The sequence below is a fragment of the Tetrahymena thermophila genome (genome assembly GCF_000189635.1).
Source record: "Tetrahymena thermophila SB210 genomic scaffold scf_8254644, whole genome shotgun sequence".
Classification (NCBI taxonomy): domain Eukaryota; phylum Ciliophora; class Oligohymenophorea; order Hymenostomatida; family Tetrahymenidae; genus Tetrahymena; species Tetrahymena thermophila.
In genome coordinates, this window is record NW_002476412.1 from 53825 (window position 1) to 70554 (window position 16730).

The following is a 16730-nucleotide window of genomic DNA, read 5'->3' on the forward strand; positions in this document are numbered from 1 at the left end:
TTAATTATTTAGTAGAATAGCTTTATATTCTTGATGATTGTTTTATTTAAAGTTTTAAAAATAAAAACTTTTGATTTATTTCTTATTACAATTGAAATTTGAATTTCATACAATATGTTTAAAAGATAATTAATAAAAATTATTTGATGTAATCATGTAATCCGAGATAGTATAATGGTTAGTATTCCTGCCTGTTGATAGTCAGGAGAATCAGGTTCAATTCCTGGACTCGGAGCCTTTTATTTTTGAGAAAAAAGAAAAAAAATTTTATTAGATTTTATTTAAAAAACAAATGCTAATTTTATTAATTCACTCTCAATAATAATAATTTAATTTTATAATTTAATATTTTATTTTAGTAAATAATAAATTTATTGTTTACAAATATGTTTTTTCCTTATATGATAAGAAATTTTTATGAATATTTCAATGATATAGAAAAATTTGTAACAATAATCACATTATTGTTTTTGGATATGAAAAACATAATCTATAACAAAAATAATAAATAAATCATTATGCAAATAAATGAAAGATGATTTTATTTATTTCAATTTTTATTATATTGTCTACTTGAAACAAAAAATATATCAATTTTGTAAATTTTCTATTAAAAAAAAAAATAGAAAAAAAATTACATGAGAGGTAATTAATCAGATTTAAACAGATCTGCTCTTCTCACTTGTTTTAAATAGGGGATTGATTGAATTCTAAAAACAAAATCAAAACAATAATTAAAAAAACAACTCATACAAAAAAGCAACTTTAAAAAACTTCAAATGTAAATCTTCGTTAAGACTTTAACTGGTAAAACTATTACCCTCGATGTTGAAGCTTCTGACACTATTGAAAATGTCAAGGCTAAGATTCAAGATAAGGAAGGTATTCCTCCTGATCAATAAAGACTTATCTTCGCTGGTAAGTAACTCGAAGACGGTAGAACCCTTTCTGACTACAACATCCAAAAGGAATCAACTCTCCACTTAGTTTTGAGATTAAGAGGTGGTATGTAAATCTTCGTTAAGACTTTGACTGGTAAGACCATTACCTTAGACGTTGAAGCTTCAGATACCATCGAAAATGTTAAGGCTAAGATTCAAGATAAGGAAGGTATCCCTCCTGATCAATAAAGACTTATCTTTGCTGGTAAATAACTTGAAGATGGCAGAACTCTTTCTGACTACAATATCCAAAAGGAATCAACTCTCCACTTAGTTTTGAGATTAAGAGGTGGTATGTAAATCTTCGTTAAGACTTTGACTGGTAAGACTATTACCTTAGATGTTGAAGCTTCTGATACTATCGAAAATGTCAAGGCTAAGATCCAAGATAAGGAAGGTATCCCTCCTGATCAATAAAGACTTATTTTCGCTGGTAAATAACTCGAAGACGGAAGAACTCTTTCTGACTATAACATTCAAAAGGAATCTACACTTCACTTAGTCCTTAGATTAAGAGGTGGTTTCTGATTAAATTCATATTTGAAATACAATATTGATAGAATTGAAAAACAAACAATAATCTAATTATAAAAATAAATATATCACTAAAGTATATAAATACATAATATTTGTAAGCAAATACGTTATCAATTATAATAATTCAAAATAAAATCATATTTTCTTTTTCAAAAATTTTATAAAATTAACTGTAAAAATCTCATTATTTCTTTAATATTCATGAAAACCCGTAAATAAATTAAATAAATAAACGCATTTTTGTTTAATAATTGATTACTTTTTAAAAATAAATTGATAATAAGACGTTTATTTTATATGCAAATGGCATTTTTAAATGAAATTTGTTTAATAAATGAACTCATATATTGATCATTATTGTATTTTTTATTTTTAAATTATTATTTAAATTCTACCACTTTTTAATGATATTTAATTTTATTTATTGTAAAACATTTCAATAAACTTTATTATTATCAATAAATCTTATATATTTAAGAAATAATGCTTAGTAAGTCAGTAATAAAAGCCTAAGTTTTTTGAGACACAAATAGTAGAATTAAAAAAAAATAATGAGTGATTTAAATGATGATGAATATTAAAATTTTTGGTAATGAGGAGTATAATGATTAAAGGATAAATAACTAAAATATCAAGTAATCCGAGATAGTATAGTGGTTAGTATTCCTGCCTGTCACGCAGGAGACCCGGGTTCAATTCCCGGTCTCGGAGCTTTTTTTATTTATTTAATTATATTTAAAATACAAATTCTGATTTTTAATAATTTAAGGATTAAAGATTTCTATGCTTATAATTGTTAAATATGTTCAATGTAATTCAAATATTCCAAAGTATAGCTTAAATATAACTCAATCACAAAAAAATTATTAACATAAAACTTTTATAATCTAATTTTGCGAATATTTATTCTTGTAAATAGTTTCTTAATGACTAAAGCAAAAAAATTGTATCTACTTTAAGATTAATTTTAAGACTAAAAAGAGGTAGTTTGTAATAATTTTAATTCCATAAGTAATAATAAGCAAAATGTGGATTTATCTTATTTTTGATAATGAACTAAAATATTATCAAACTTATCATAATTTACTTTTACATGTTATGATGAAATACAAATTAACACGTAAATATAATTTTAAGTCATTTTATACTTTAAAATATACTAATGAGCAATAAATTATAATTTATAATATTTATAGTTATTTATCCATTTTCCTTTTTAAAATACGAATTTTTTAATTGATAAATTTAAATAATTATAAATAAAATTAACTTTTTTATTATTTATTATTTGCTTTAAAATGGTTTAATAAATGAACTAATTAGAAAAAGCTATAAATATTAATTAAAAAAAAAGAAGATATTTTTTTTTAAAGTTTTGGATAGATAATAAATATAATAATTTAAAAGAAAAAAAAATGGGATAAATAAAATCAAAGATGTAAATTAAAATAACTTTAATCAAATAATTAAATTATTTCAATCATAAATATTTTTTTAAAATGCTTAAAATATTTTATTTTTATTTCAGAGTACAAAAATATATCAATAAAAAACAATATACTAGCTTAGAAAGTGTATTTTTTTATATTTATTTTCTTGTTAATATTTGAAATTGATCATTATTTTTTTTAAGTTTGCTGATTCTTATTTGAGTTATCATGAAATTTTGGATTTAGATTTTAGGTAAGTTATTAGATATTTAATTAATTAATTTTGCTTAATTTTTTATAGATTAATTTAGTTTTTAAAAATATTATAAGTATAATAAATAATTTTATTAAATTAGTGAAAAATTGTATGAAGAACATGCCTTAATAATTGGAAATACAATTAAAAAATGCTAAAATCTTAAAAATTTAACTTTGAATTTAAGGTTTTCTTTTTATTAAGATAACATGTAAATGAGCTTTTAATATTTTTTAATTTGGATAGTAAAAATTAGTTAGATTTCTAATGTTTATAGCTCATTATTAAGGGAGTTCATGAATGTCAGAATCTCTAAGTCCTTTATTTAAATTTGAGGTAAGTTCAAAATTTATATTTTTTGAATTTTTCTAAATAAAATAAAGATAACTTAAAGCAAATAATATTCTAATTCTATTTTATGAAATTATTTGATAGGAATGTATGTCTAACAGATAAAGGAGAATATTTAGGAATGATGATAGTAAAAAATATAAATATCTAAAAGTTAACTTTGATTTTGAAGTAAATTTAAATATACCATTCATTCAATTCTAATTTTTAAGCTTAAAAATATTTTTTTTTAGTAATAACTGTATTCATAATTAAGATGTATATAACTTAGTCTTAGGAGTATCTAAATGTCCTTAGATATCTAGCTTAGGTTTACATTTTAAGTAAGTTAAATTGCTTTTTATTTTTAAATTTATTTTTAATAAAAACTCTTTTACATTTGGTTCTAAAAATTTTAAAATATTTTAATTAAAACTTGTTTTCAATAATTTTTCAAATTTTTTAGTGATATCGATGACTAAGGAATATCATTAATTGGGTAATCTTTAGCTCAATTTAGAAATCTCAAAAGTTTAAAATTAGTTATTTGGTAAAGTATTTTAATTTGAAGCTAGTAAAAAAATCAAATAAACACTGAATTAAATTTATTAAAATTTTAAGAAAATAATTATTTCTTATTATTTTTTTTTGAATTTTTTAGGTTTAACAACAACGGTGTAGCTTGCTTATAAGATTTACAAATGGGTATTGCACAATGTGAAAATCTTTCAATATTGAATCTTATATTTGGTTTCTAAAAGTATATTTTACTATATTTTTTATGTTTTTATTAAAAATTTAAATTAATTTTAATTAGCAACTAGATAAAATAATAAAGTTTAAATACTCTAGCTCATTAAATTAAATTTTGGAAGAAAATCACCTCCTTGAGAATAATTTTGGAGTATTGATTGATATTTGTTTGATAGCAATTTTTCTTTTATTAACTAAAAAAAATTATTTTTAAAGAATTAATAAATTTATGTTTGGAGAAATGGGTCATATTATTGATCTTCAAGCAAAAAAATTGGAGAGACTAGTGGATTTAAGAATTATTAACTTATGAATAAATAGTTTTTAGTATTTACTAAGGTATTCATATTTTTAAAATTTCAGTAACAATTGAAAGAAATAATCTCTTTTTATTTATTTTATATTTATATATAAAAATCAATAATTGAATGTTTCTTTTTTCATATATGCACATATTTATTCTTAAATCTTTAGATTTATATTAAATAAACATAATAATGTCTTATTACTTACTTTAAAAACTACGAAAAAATTTAGTATTTCTTAGAAATTGTGGAATAATTTTTATGAAAATTGATTTTTGATTAAAATGTTTGTAAAAAAATAAAAAAAAATACAAGTAAGTACTTATAATAATTGTTCAAAAATATTTGATGAAAATGAGTAATTTAAAAAATAATCTAAATTTGAAAATACCTCAAATAATTATTAATTTATAACTGTGATTTTTTTTTATGTAAATTGAAAAGGAGTGAGTGAGTAATGTAGAAATAAAAGAATACTGGAAAAAATAAATTAAACACTGCGCTTACTTATTTACTAACAAAGATTATTAAAAATATAAATGAATTATTTAAATAAATCTATCTATTAGTATAATATTATTTATATATAAATAGTTGAAAAATAAATAAAATCAAATATTTGTTTTTAAATATCTTGAGATATCTTCAATTAAATTACTGTAATACATAAATTCTCCTTTTATTGGTGTGAAGATAATAGATTTTGTTTCTGATTACTTCAATTCTTCAATCATAACTATTTCTATCTGAATTTCAATATAATTTTGTATTTCTTCAATTCCAGTATTTTATAAATATTCATCACTGTCATCATCAGTACTATATTCAGTAAATTCTGGAGAAGTATATTTTAAAGTGACTTAAAAGGTTAAATCTTATGTTTCCCCAAAAATATTTTGATCAAAGACTTCAGGATTATTATTTCCAAAGCAACACAACAAGTGTTATAATATTTAACATGTACTCATTTCAAATAATAAAGATCCTTTTTGGAGTTCACTCTCCTTTATTTATCGTGGGTTTTTATCACAAAACAATTTGATTTCTTAAATTAGTTCATCATATCTTGTGCAATTAGACTGTAGCATTTCGTTAAACTTTTTATCAAAGCTTATTGTACTATCACTTCTATTTTCATCTTCTTTTTTCTTAATAACAATATTATGGTAGATAAATTCTTCTTCTTCATCTTCAATCTAAAAAACTTTTGTATTTCCAGTTAATGAGAGGTTTTTCAACATATTTTAGACTTCTTATAAATTGTAAACTTAGTGGTTGAAGATTTAAGCAGCATCTTCAATCTCTCCAGTCAAAAGACCCCAAATAAGATCATATACTTCAGGTTTTATTTCTAAATTAGTATTATAATTTGCTTTGTATAAAAGGGTAATACCTTCTAAAAATTTATTTTTTTTCTTCAAACTTATCAAATTTTTCATATTCTCACTAATACGAAAATATACGATTAAAGTCAAGAGAAGCATACCCAATTAATATAAATCCAATTTGTAGGGGCTGTATGGTTTAACTTGTGATTTAGCAATTCCATCATTTAATTCGAGCGGATTATAACTTAATGTCCCACAAACTGTTTATGATAGTTAATTTTATTTGATTTTTTAGCAGTGCTTAAAATCGATAAGAATATCTTTCAAACCATTTGATTATTACTCAATTAAAATATGATCTACTTTTATATCACAGTGGCATAAATTTAAACTGTGAAGTTTTCTAATGCTACTAGCAACTTATGTAAAATGATACAGTGCAAATATCCATCTCATTCCTCTAGTATTATTGCTTTTTACTTTACTACAAATTTAAGTAAGACTAAAAATAATATAGGGGAATACAATCTAACATTTGTGGTCATCATATTTAATCATTTTTAAGATGCTAAGATCAACTTCATTGGTAATTTCATTTAAGTGCTAGTAGATTGTTTTTTGGTGATTATAGTCTTTTTTACTGAAAAACTCTTTGAAAAAATAAACTTTGTTATTTAAGGTTCCTACTTTACAGTCAGCAGATTAGCCACTATGAATAATAAAATCAGCTATCATTTTTTGCTTATTTGTTTTTTAGATGTATTTTTTGAATTAATTATATTCTTTTTAAAGCAAAGAGAACTTGAATCTATTAATTAAAAAGTCTTTTATTTTTGGTAAAATATTAAAAAAATCCATTTATTTTTACTATAAATAAAATGATAGACAGACAGAGGAATTCTTGAGTAAAACATAAAATTCCTTTAAAAATGTCATTTTTTGAATTGAATTAGCTTTAAAAGCAAAAAAAATTTCATTTTATTTTTTCCATCTTTTTAGAGCAGTTTTTAAGATTAATATTTGAATAATAATAATAATAATATTAAGTTACAGTAGTTTCTCATTAAGAATATTTTTAAGTAATAGATGGTAAAAAAAAAATTAAGCAAATATATGTGAAGAAAATTGCATTTTAAAATATTAATTTCAAAGGGTTTTTTAATGAATAATAGAAGTTGAGTTTTATTGGTTGCTAAAAAAGTATCAAAAAGCTTCAAAGATGATAGAATCATCACCAAAATACGATTAAAAATTTTTCTAGGAGATAAGCTATCCAAAAATACACGTGAGTATGATAGATTAGAAGCGTCTGAATCCTTTAGAGAAATATAAATAAACGATCACTAGTTAGTATTTTTTTGAATAGAGGTTACAATATTCTAAAGAGGATTACTGCAAAACTTATTTTCTCTAATAAGATAAAGAAGATTTCATCACTAAAAAAGAAAAAAGGAAATTGAAATAAGCTGAAATAAAAAAAAAATTGAGTTAAATGCCTTTTTAATTTTGGATAGTCTATCTAAACTAATGAATATTTAATTAAAAAAAATTTAGACAAATGTTTAGCTTTAAAAAAAAAATTTGATTAAATTTTGAAAATAATCAAGGTTTTTAAATATTTTATTTCTTGGGGTTCTATCATAATTTCTAATTTCTCATGAAACATAATTAAATAATAAATAGAAAGTTATTGGTTGTAATTTTCAATTTCCTTAATATAATAGAGGATAATGTTTAAGATTTAAAGTTTTTAATGTTTTTGGTTAAAACTCAGTGATTGCTTAAGAAAAATTCATTTATTTAAGTAAATTTAATTTGTAAATTTTTATATTTTTAATAAGTTATTTATTAATTTTCCAAAAAAAGTATTCATTAAACATAAAAAAAACAAAATATTTTAATTTAAGGTTAAATAATCTTATTACAAAATATTATTTAATTAAACATATTATTTTTAATATTCAAATATTTATTATTTATTAATCCTTTTTCACATCTGTTTATCGTCAATAGATAATTAATTTAAAGACAATTAATCTCTTTGATTTAAGACACTTGCTTTTTAGTTTCCAATATTATGGGCAATCACTTTTAATTTTTTTTAAATTAAAGTTAATATATAAATAAAGCATTCGTAGTATTAAAAAAAATAAATCATATAAAAACAAATTAAAAGAATTTTATTGTTTTAAATTCATTTTTATAAATAAAAATATCACAATCCAAAACAAATAAACAATTTTTACTTAAGATAAAATGTCAAATTTAAGAGATTAACGCAATTTGCTAAAGCAGAACCTAAGCTTGATAAACCTTAATCACCAATGTTGTGATATCTTTTTAATATTCAAGAAAAAATAAAAAATTAACTAGTTATTAGAAGGAAAAAATGAAGAAATAATATGAAATAATAAGAAATTAATTAAAAAATAATAAAATAATTTTTGAAAATTAAAAAATTAGTTAAATAAAAAAGATAAAAGAAAAGAAAACACAAATAAAATTAAAAAGGAGAAGAAAAACTAATAATGAAATTAAAAGAATTTATTGTTTAAAATTCATTTTAATAAATAATAATATCATAATCCAAAACAAATAAACTGTTTTTACCTAAGATAAAGTGTCAAATTTGAGAGATTAGTGCAATTTGCTAAAGCACAACCTAAGCCTGATACACCTTAATCACCAATATTGCTATCACTTTTTAATATTGGAGAAAAAATATATAATTAACTAGTTATTCGAAGGAAAAAATGAAGAAATAATATGAAATAATAAGAAATTAATTCAATAAATAATTGCTGAAAATTAAAAAATGATTTAAATAAAGAAAGATAAAAGAAAAGAAAACACAAATACAATTAAAAATAAATACAAAAGTAAATCAAATGAAAAGCTAATAAATATTAATATCATAATCCAAAACAAATAAACTATTTTTACTCAAGGTTAAGTGTCAAATTTGAGAGATTAGTACAATTTGCTAAAGCAGAACCTAAGCCTGATAAACCTTAATCACCAATTTTGTTATCACTTTTTAATATTGAAGAAAAAATATATAATTAAATAGTTATCAGAAGGAAAAAATGAAGAAATAATATGAAATAATAAGAAATTAATTAAATAATAATAAAATAATTGTTGAAAATTTAAAAATTAGTTAAATAGAGAAAGATAAAAGAAAAGTAAACACAAGTACAATAAAAAAGAAAAAAAAAAGTAAATCAAATGAAAAACTAATATTGAAATTAATAGAATTTTTTGTTTTAAATTAATTTTTATAAATAATAATATCACAATCCAAAATAAATAAAGGGTTTTTACTCAAAATGAAGTGTTAAATTCGAGAGATTAATGCAATTTGCTAAAGCAGAGCCTAAGCCTGATGCACCTATTTCACCAATTTTATTATTACTTTTTCATATTGAAGAAAAAATAAAAAATTAGCTAGTTATAAGAAGGAAAAAATGAAGAAATTAAATGAAATAATAATAAAATAATTGTTGAAAAGAAAAAAAATTGTTAAGTAAAGAAAGATAAAAGAAAAGAAAACACAAATACTATAAAAAATAAAAAGTAAATCAAATGAAAAGCTAATATTTAATTTAAAATAATTTTATTGTTTTAAATTAATTTTTTTAATAATAATATCACAATCCAAACCAAATAAACTGTTTTTACCCAAGATCAAGTATCAATTTTGAGAGATTAGTGCAATTTGCTAAAGCAGAACCTAAGCCTGATACACCCTAATCACCAATTTTGTTATCACTTTTTATTATTGAAGAAAAAATATATAATAAACTTGTTATTAGAAGGAAAAAATGAAGAAATAATATGAAATAATAAGATATTAATTAAAAAAAATAAAATAATTGCTGAAATTATAAAAATGAGTTAAACAAAGAAAGATAAAAAAAAAAGAAAACACAAATGCAATTAAAAACAAAAACAAAAGTAAATCATATGGAAAGCTTACAATTAAATTAAAAGAATTTTATTGTTTTAAATTCGTTTTAATAAATAATAATATCACAATCCAAACCAAATAAACTGTTATTACTAAAAATAAAGTATCAAATTTGAGAGATTAGTGCAATTTGCTAAAGCAGAACCTAAGCCTTATGCACCTGTTTCACCAATTTTGTTATAACTTTTTTATTAATTTTGAAGAAAAAATATTTAAGTAACTAGTTTTTAGAAGGAAAAAATGAAGAAATAATATGAAATAATAACAAATTAATTAAAAAATAATAAAATAATTCTTGAAAATAAAAAAAAAAATGAGTTAAATAAAAAAATATAAAAGAAAAGAAAACACAAATGCAATAAAAAATAAAAAGAAAAGTAAATCAAATGAAAAGCTAATAAATAAATTATAAGAATTTTATTGTTTTAAATAAATAATAATATCACAATCCAAGCCAAATAAACTGTTTTTACCCAACATCAAGTATCAAATTTGAGAGATTAGTGCAATTTGCTAAATCAAAACCTAAGCCTGATACACCTTAATCACCAATTTCGTTATATCTTTTTAATATTGAAGAAAATATCAAAATCTAAACAAAATAAACTGTTTTTACTAAAGATGGAGTCCCAAATTTGAGAGATTAGTGCAATTTACTAAAGCAGAACCTAAACCTGATACACCTGTTTCACCAATTTTGTTTCCACTTTTTAAAATTGAAGAAAAAATATATAAGTAACTAGTTTTTAGAAGGAAAAAATGAAGAAATAATATTAAATAATAAGAAATTAATTAAAAAATAATAAAATAATTGTTGAAAATAAAAAAATGAGTTAAATAAAGAAAGTTAAAAGAAAAAGAAAACACAAATACAATAAAAAATAAAAACAAAAGTAAATCGAATGAAAATCTAATATTTAAATTTAAAAAATTTTATTGTTTTAAATTCATTTTTATAAATAAAAATATCACAATCCAAAACAAATTAACTATTTATACTTAAGATCAAGTTTCAAATTTGAGAGATTAGTGCAATTTGCTAAAGCTTAACCTAAGCTTGATACACCTATTTCATCAATATTGTACTAACTTTTTAATATTAAAGAAAATATATATAATTAACTAGTTATCAGAATGAAAAAATGAAGAAATAATATGAAAGAATAAGAAATTAATTAAATAATTAAAAAATATTTGTTGAAATTATAAAAATGAGTTAAATTAAGAAAGATAAAAAAAAGCACACACAATTATAATAAAAAAGAAAAGTAAATAAAGTAAAATATTAATAAATAATTTAAAAGAGCTATATTGTTTTAAATTCAATTTTATAAGTAAAAATATCACAGTCCAAAGCTATTAAACTGTATTAATCAAGTATAAGTTTTAGAAGGAAAAATTCAATAAAAAATATCAAATAATAAAAAATGGATAATAAATTAAAAAAATTTAATTTAAATAAGTTAAAATAACTATAACACATAAATAAATAAATAAAATTTACTAATTAAGATTATAATTTCTTTTAGAAAAAAAAACTTTAATAAAAGTTAAATATTTAGAAAAAATTATTTATATTAATAATATTAAGAAATTAAATATACTTTAGATTTATATGGAGAACCTAATGAGATTAATGTGAAGAATTTAAAAACTTTTAATATTAGTAAAAATAAATTTAAAGTATTTTGATCAAAAAATTAATAATTACTTCTTCTAGTTTGTTGTAATATTTAAACTATTATGTCATTTATTTTTTTCTTTTAAAAATATTTAATAGCAATTAAAGGAAATTTAATTAATTAATAATAAGTGGATATAAAGAACAAATAAATTATATGAATTTATAAATTTACTTTTATCAAGAAAAATCACAAAAATTTAATTGAACCTTCATTATTAAATCATAATCTTTTTATTTCAAATGCGTATTTAAAATTATAGTATAAACTAAAGATTTTATATAAAGGATAATGAGAAAGCGTACTTATTAGAATAAAATAAATTTTTGATTTATTTTTGTAATTAAAAGAAAAAAATTTTTTAAATTAATCTAATTTCTGAGAGTAATAAATAAATAACTATGAATTACATATATACATACATACAGTAAAATATGTAATTTTATAATTTTAATAAATTTTTTACAAACATATTTAAGCAAAAATTTAATTTAAAATTTATGTAAAAAAGCTAAAAAACAAGCAAATAAAAAGGAAAGTAAATTTCAAACACATTTTTTTATTTATTACACAACAACAATAATAAAAAATAACATTCTAGCAGCCAGTCAGCCAGTCAGTCTAATTATAATTCATATATATTAATGGTATCTTAAAATTTTTCATTCTTTAAATTTTAAAAAGTAGTTTAACATCTTATCTTTTTAATCTTTTTCTATTTCTCTTTTTTTAAATATTTTATCAAAAAATATTTAAAAAATCAACTCTTTAATATAATTATCTGATATTAAAGACAAAACTTTTTCAATTGTTAAAGTTTCAACCAATTTTTCTAAAATATATTTGACTTATTCTCTAGATCTTAGTTTAAATTTACTAAAATCTATTCTTAGATTACGAAAGTTTATATCTAATTTTCTAAAAACACCAATTAAAACCATCTCATTTTCATTTTTATCTATTTTGTCAATAAAATAGCTTTCTAAAATCCTAATTTGGTTTTCTTAATCTGGAATATTTTAAGTTTAATTTTTTTAGAAAGACTCTTTATCAATTTCAAATTTTGGATTTGAGTTTTGAGGAGATATTATTTTGTTAATATTATCTGTAAATGATAAATTTGTATCATCAGTATTTTTTTCTAAATTTAGTTTATCTTTGCTGCTATTTTAATTTAAATTTTTTAAATTATTTTGATTTTATTTTCCTTTTTTAATTGTTTTATCTTATAAAAATTCATTTTAAATTTGACTGAAATTTTATATATTTTATTAATAATTATTATTATTTTCATAAATTAATTACTTTTTATTAAATCCTTCTTTTTCTTATGATTTATTTTCTTCATTAATATTGCTTTAATTAAATTCTTCTTCTTATTTTTGTGTACTTTTCTCACTTTAATTTCCGTTTTCAAATTCATTTTAATTATTATTATTTTCTGTACTTTTCTCACTTTCATTTCCAGATTCAATTTCTAAGATTTAATATAAACTATCTTTTATAATATTTCTATTTGTAGTATAATCATTATAATTAATTATTTAACCATATTTTTAAATATATTTCTATTTACATTCTTATAGCTAAGTTTCTGTAAAATTATTATTAATTATCTCAATTTCTAAATCAATGATATAAATTAGTTCTTTAAGAGTACATCTTAAGTAAGGTTAATCATTCAGTAAACTTTTAATTTAATCAAAAAAATTTTAAGAATATTGATTTATTCTTTATTCATCAATATTACAAGTTTTCTCATGTATAAAACCTTCATGATTTTCCATATTACATATTTTTCCTTCTTCTTAACAATTACATACAATTTCGAAATCACTTTTGTAAAAAATTCTAATCAACAATATTCCTAAGCTATAATAATCAACATATCTAGTTTTAACATTATCTTTAGCATCATAACCTCTAGTATAACCTAGTGTTTCTTCTATCATAAAACTTGATTCACTAAAATCAATTATCTTAATTTCTCCCTTTGAGTTAATTAAAATATTTGTAAATTTGATATCCCCGTGCACAATATTGTACTCATGCAAATATTCAATAGCTTAAAGAATTTATTTAGAAATTTATAGTTTTTGCAATTTCAAATCTTTATGATTTTAATCTTAGTATTTTTTATTTAATTCATTTATGAAAGATTATAGAGTTTAGCCATTAAAATATTCTAAAAATATCTCAAATTATTTGTTATTTTTTTGATGACCTACATATTGAATTATGAGGTTGTTTTTAGGTAGATTGGATAGGATACTAATTTCTCTCATTTATTACTTTAAACAATCTTTTCCATCATCTTATGATTATTTCAAAGCTACTATACTATCTTTATTCTCTTTAAGTTTTACTTTTTTAACAATAAACTAAGAACGACTTATTTCTTCTAGCTCTTCATATGAATATGTAGAATATTATGATGATAGTTTCTACTCAATCACTAATTCTACAAATTTAATATACATTTTTATATTTAATTTCAAAACTTCGTACTTTTTTCTGTTAAGAAAACCATAGTATTTGATTATATTTTCGAATTTTTATTTCGTATCTAGTAGCTCATTTATATCTGTTTCTATGGTCTGTTTGATAAATTATCTATGGATTTCAAAGAGTTATGTATTTAAAGTTCCAAAGGTTTTATCCATAGATTGTAAAGAAAAATTTGACTTTACTCTCAAGTTAATAATATTTTTGATATCGAAATCTTATTTGAAGGAAAGAATCAAGTTTTTAAATTATTGAGAATGATAATAGGATTCAACAAAAGCTTTATTTTTTATAATTTGATTAATCAAGTAATTCATGATACTATTTTCCTCTATTAATAAGGAACAAAGAGTTTTGTAAAATTATCTTTATCTATAAAGGCTTTAATACAAAAAGCTACCTATTTATTTTATTATTTATTAAATTTATTCCCTAAGTAATTTTGCTTCATTTGAATTTACTACAATTTAGCTTTTACAGCTTTCACTTTTATAGAGTAATTATAAAGTTAATAAGTTAATTTTGCAGATTTCAAGACAAAAATATTATGGAAGAGGATTTTCATCACCAGATTTCTAGTTCCCTTTATAGCTATCCTTTTTCTCATTTATTTTTATTCTATTATTTTCTATATTCTCTATTAACCCTTTCCAATAAGCAATATTTTTTTCTTTTTCTTCAGGATTTTTAAGATAGAGTCTTTTTCCTCTTATAATTTGCTAAACATATCCTATATCTATATTAGTAGGTTGATAAGGTATTTTCTCATTAATATCATAAAACCTTACTAAATCTGGTAAAATTGCCAGAATTAAAGCGCTTTTTGCTGAATCGATATACAACTGAAGTTATTATTTGTTGATATATTTTTCTGAAACTTCATACTTTTCATTAGTCCATTCTTTAAATAACTAAACTAAGCTTTTCTTACAAAGCTCGTTTTAATATTTTTTTTCAAATTCTTAGGAAATATAGTCATCATTTGATTCAGAAAGTATTAACTTCTCTTGAAAATCTATCATTAATCTAAGTAGAAACTGGTATCCTAATATAAATTTAATACTTTTAAAACTTTTGATTTTTTCTATCAGGTTGACTAGCTTTTGCTCCTTGTTCATTTATAGGTAATCAAGTTTAAGCAAGTTCAAGATACAAGCAAAAAGAAAATAAAAATATATTTCATCTTCATCTTCTTATTTTAGGTTGCCAATATACTCTGAATAAATTACAACATAGAATGAATCAAATTTATCAAAAAATTTGAATTCAGAAATTTCATATTTTCTTATTAAGTTAACTTTTGACTCTTGTGCTGATTAGCTGTCTAAAAATTATAAGTAAAGCAACACTCTGTTATTTCTGTATTGGTTTATCAAAATCATGTTTCCCCAGATTTCGTAGCATTCAACCCAGTCATTTAAGAAATCCTCTTCATCTTATAATTCTTATTAATCCAATTTAATTCTTTCTAATTGAAACTTTTCGAAGTTGTATTCATGTTCTTTAAGCGTTAAAAAACAGGGAGTAAAAGTTTACGATTCATAACTGTCTTCATAATCTATTTAAGTTTTTTCTTTAGTTGTTTCATTTATATATTCTACTTTATTGTTAATTAGACTATCTACTTTGTCATTCGTTAATGTTTCCATGATATATTATATACAAGATTTTAATTTATTATCAGTTGGTCCGTATGATTCATAATTGTAATTCGCTTTGTCTAGAAAATAAGTTATGATAAAGTAATAGAAAGAAAATAAGTTCCATTCCTTTGTGTTTTTCTAATCGCTATGTGATTCTAATTATTACTATATGAATTTTGAACGTTCTTCGATATACTTATACTCATTACTACCTTTGAAGCTTGAAATATCTATTTCCTTAGGTCTTTATTCTTATTTTTAACTTATTTCAGATAATGTAAGTAAAATAATTTTTTTTTTAATTTTTTTAAGATTTTCTTTGAATTTTGAATCAAAAAAAATGCTTATATCCATTTTTAAGATGGATTTATTTTATTATATTTATTTAGCCAATTTATTTAAGGGTTAACCAATAATATCCCAAAAACTCATTTTCTATTTTTATTAATTATATTTTTTAATTAATTATTATAATTTATCTTATAAAACTTCTAAATATTTTACACCCAAATTTTAATTAAATTGCTTGAGCCAACCTTATCTATAAAAACCAAAAACGTATTTATCCCAAACAATGTGTTAGTTTCTTAGTAAAATTGCACACAAAATAAATTTATCTTTGTTTTTTATTACAAAAAATAGATAAAATATATTTTTTCAATAACCATAAAAGAATAAAACCCTAAAAAAATTGAAAATTTCTACATTTTATTAAAAATAATATCTTTAAAACGCAAAAATAAATACAATACTTAATATTTTTTCTTTTTTTTAAATGATTATTTATTAACACTAAAATATCACTAAACTTAAAATGAAGACAAAAAATTAAAAAGATAAATGCATTTTTTTTATTTATTCTAAAGCTCATTTAAAATACAGAAAAGAAAATAAATTAATATCAAAAGCAATTTGAATTTTTCAGTCATTTATAATGGATAGTTGTTACTTATAATTAATTTTTCAACTAATATTTGTGGCTTGATTTGAGCAGAAAAATCAAGTCAAATATTATAATCAAATAAAAAATAGATTGATTTCTTTTATAAT

General features: G+C 20.2%; 6 protein-coding genes across 6 annotated transcripts; 3 read left to right on the forward strand and 3 right to left on the reverse strand. All coding sequences in view use genetic code 6, as the record gives it.

The window, feature by feature from the left end:
- Positions 1-779: 779 nt before the first annotated feature.
- Positions 780-1469, forward strand: TTHERM_000648677 (polyubiquitin; the record flags this gene model as incomplete). The annotated part of the gene is made up of 1 exon (XM_012797717.1): positions 780-1469. One exon carries the CDS (start codon positions 780-782, stop codon positions 1467-1469), a length of 690 nt encoding a protein of 229 aa, XP_012653171.1.
- Positions 1470-2576: 1107 nt separating this feature from the next.
- TTHERM_00648720 (transmembrane protein, putative) lies at positions 2577-4560 on the forward strand (the record flags this gene model as incomplete). Its single annotated transcript, XM_001032266.2, has 11 exons — positions 2577-2614; positions 2802-2916; positions 3007-3161; positions 3265-3351; positions 3411-3500; positions 3600-3686; positions 3749-3838; positions 3961-4049; positions 4116-4254; positions 4312-4398; positions 4464-4560. 11 exons carry the CDS (start codon positions 2577-2579, stop codon positions 4558-4560), a joined length of 1074 nt encoding a protein of 357 aa, XP_001032266.2.
- Positions 4561-5163: 603 nt separating this feature from the next.
- TTHERM_00648730 (kinase domain protein) lies at positions 5164-6615 on the reverse strand (the record flags this gene model as incomplete). The annotated part of the gene is made up of 1 exon (XM_001032267.1): positions 5164-6615. The coding sequence occupies one exon, from the start codon at positions 6613-6615 to the stop codon at positions 5164-5166; it is 1452 nt and encodes a 483-aa protein (XP_001032267.1).
- Positions 6616-7099: 484 nt separating this feature from the next.
- Positions 7100-7411, forward strand: TTHERM_000648731 (hypothetical protein; the record flags this gene model as incomplete). Its single annotated transcript, XM_012797718.1, has 1 exon — positions 7100-7411. One exon carries the CDS (start codon positions 7100-7102, stop codon positions 7409-7411), a length of 312 nt encoding a protein of 103 aa, XP_012653172.1.
- Positions 7412-7760: 349 nt separating this feature from the next.
- On the reverse strand, positions 7761-11600 carry TTHERM_000648733 (cyclic nucleotide-binding domain protein; the record flags this gene model as incomplete). Its single annotated transcript, XM_012797719.1, has 11 exons — positions 7761-7968; positions 8127-8178; positions 8876-8913; positions 9205-9294; positions 9562-9651; positions 9944-10033; positions 10324-10413; positions 10467-10556; positions 10850-10939; positions 11455-11504; positions 11562-11600. 11 exons carry the CDS (start codon positions 11598-11600, stop codon positions 7887-7889), a joined length of 801 nt encoding a protein of 266 aa, XP_012653173.1. The 3' UTR covers positions 7761-7886.
- Positions 11601-12194: 594 nt separating this feature from the next.
- TTHERM_00648750 (Serine/Threonine kinase domain protein) lies at positions 12195-16112 on the reverse strand (the record flags this gene model as incomplete). Its single annotated transcript, XM_001032269.2, has 1 exon — positions 12195-16112. One exon carries the CDS (start codon positions 16110-16112, stop codon positions 12195-12197), a length of 3918 nt encoding a protein of 1305 aa, XP_001032269.2.
- Positions 16113-16730: the final 618 nt, after the last annotated feature.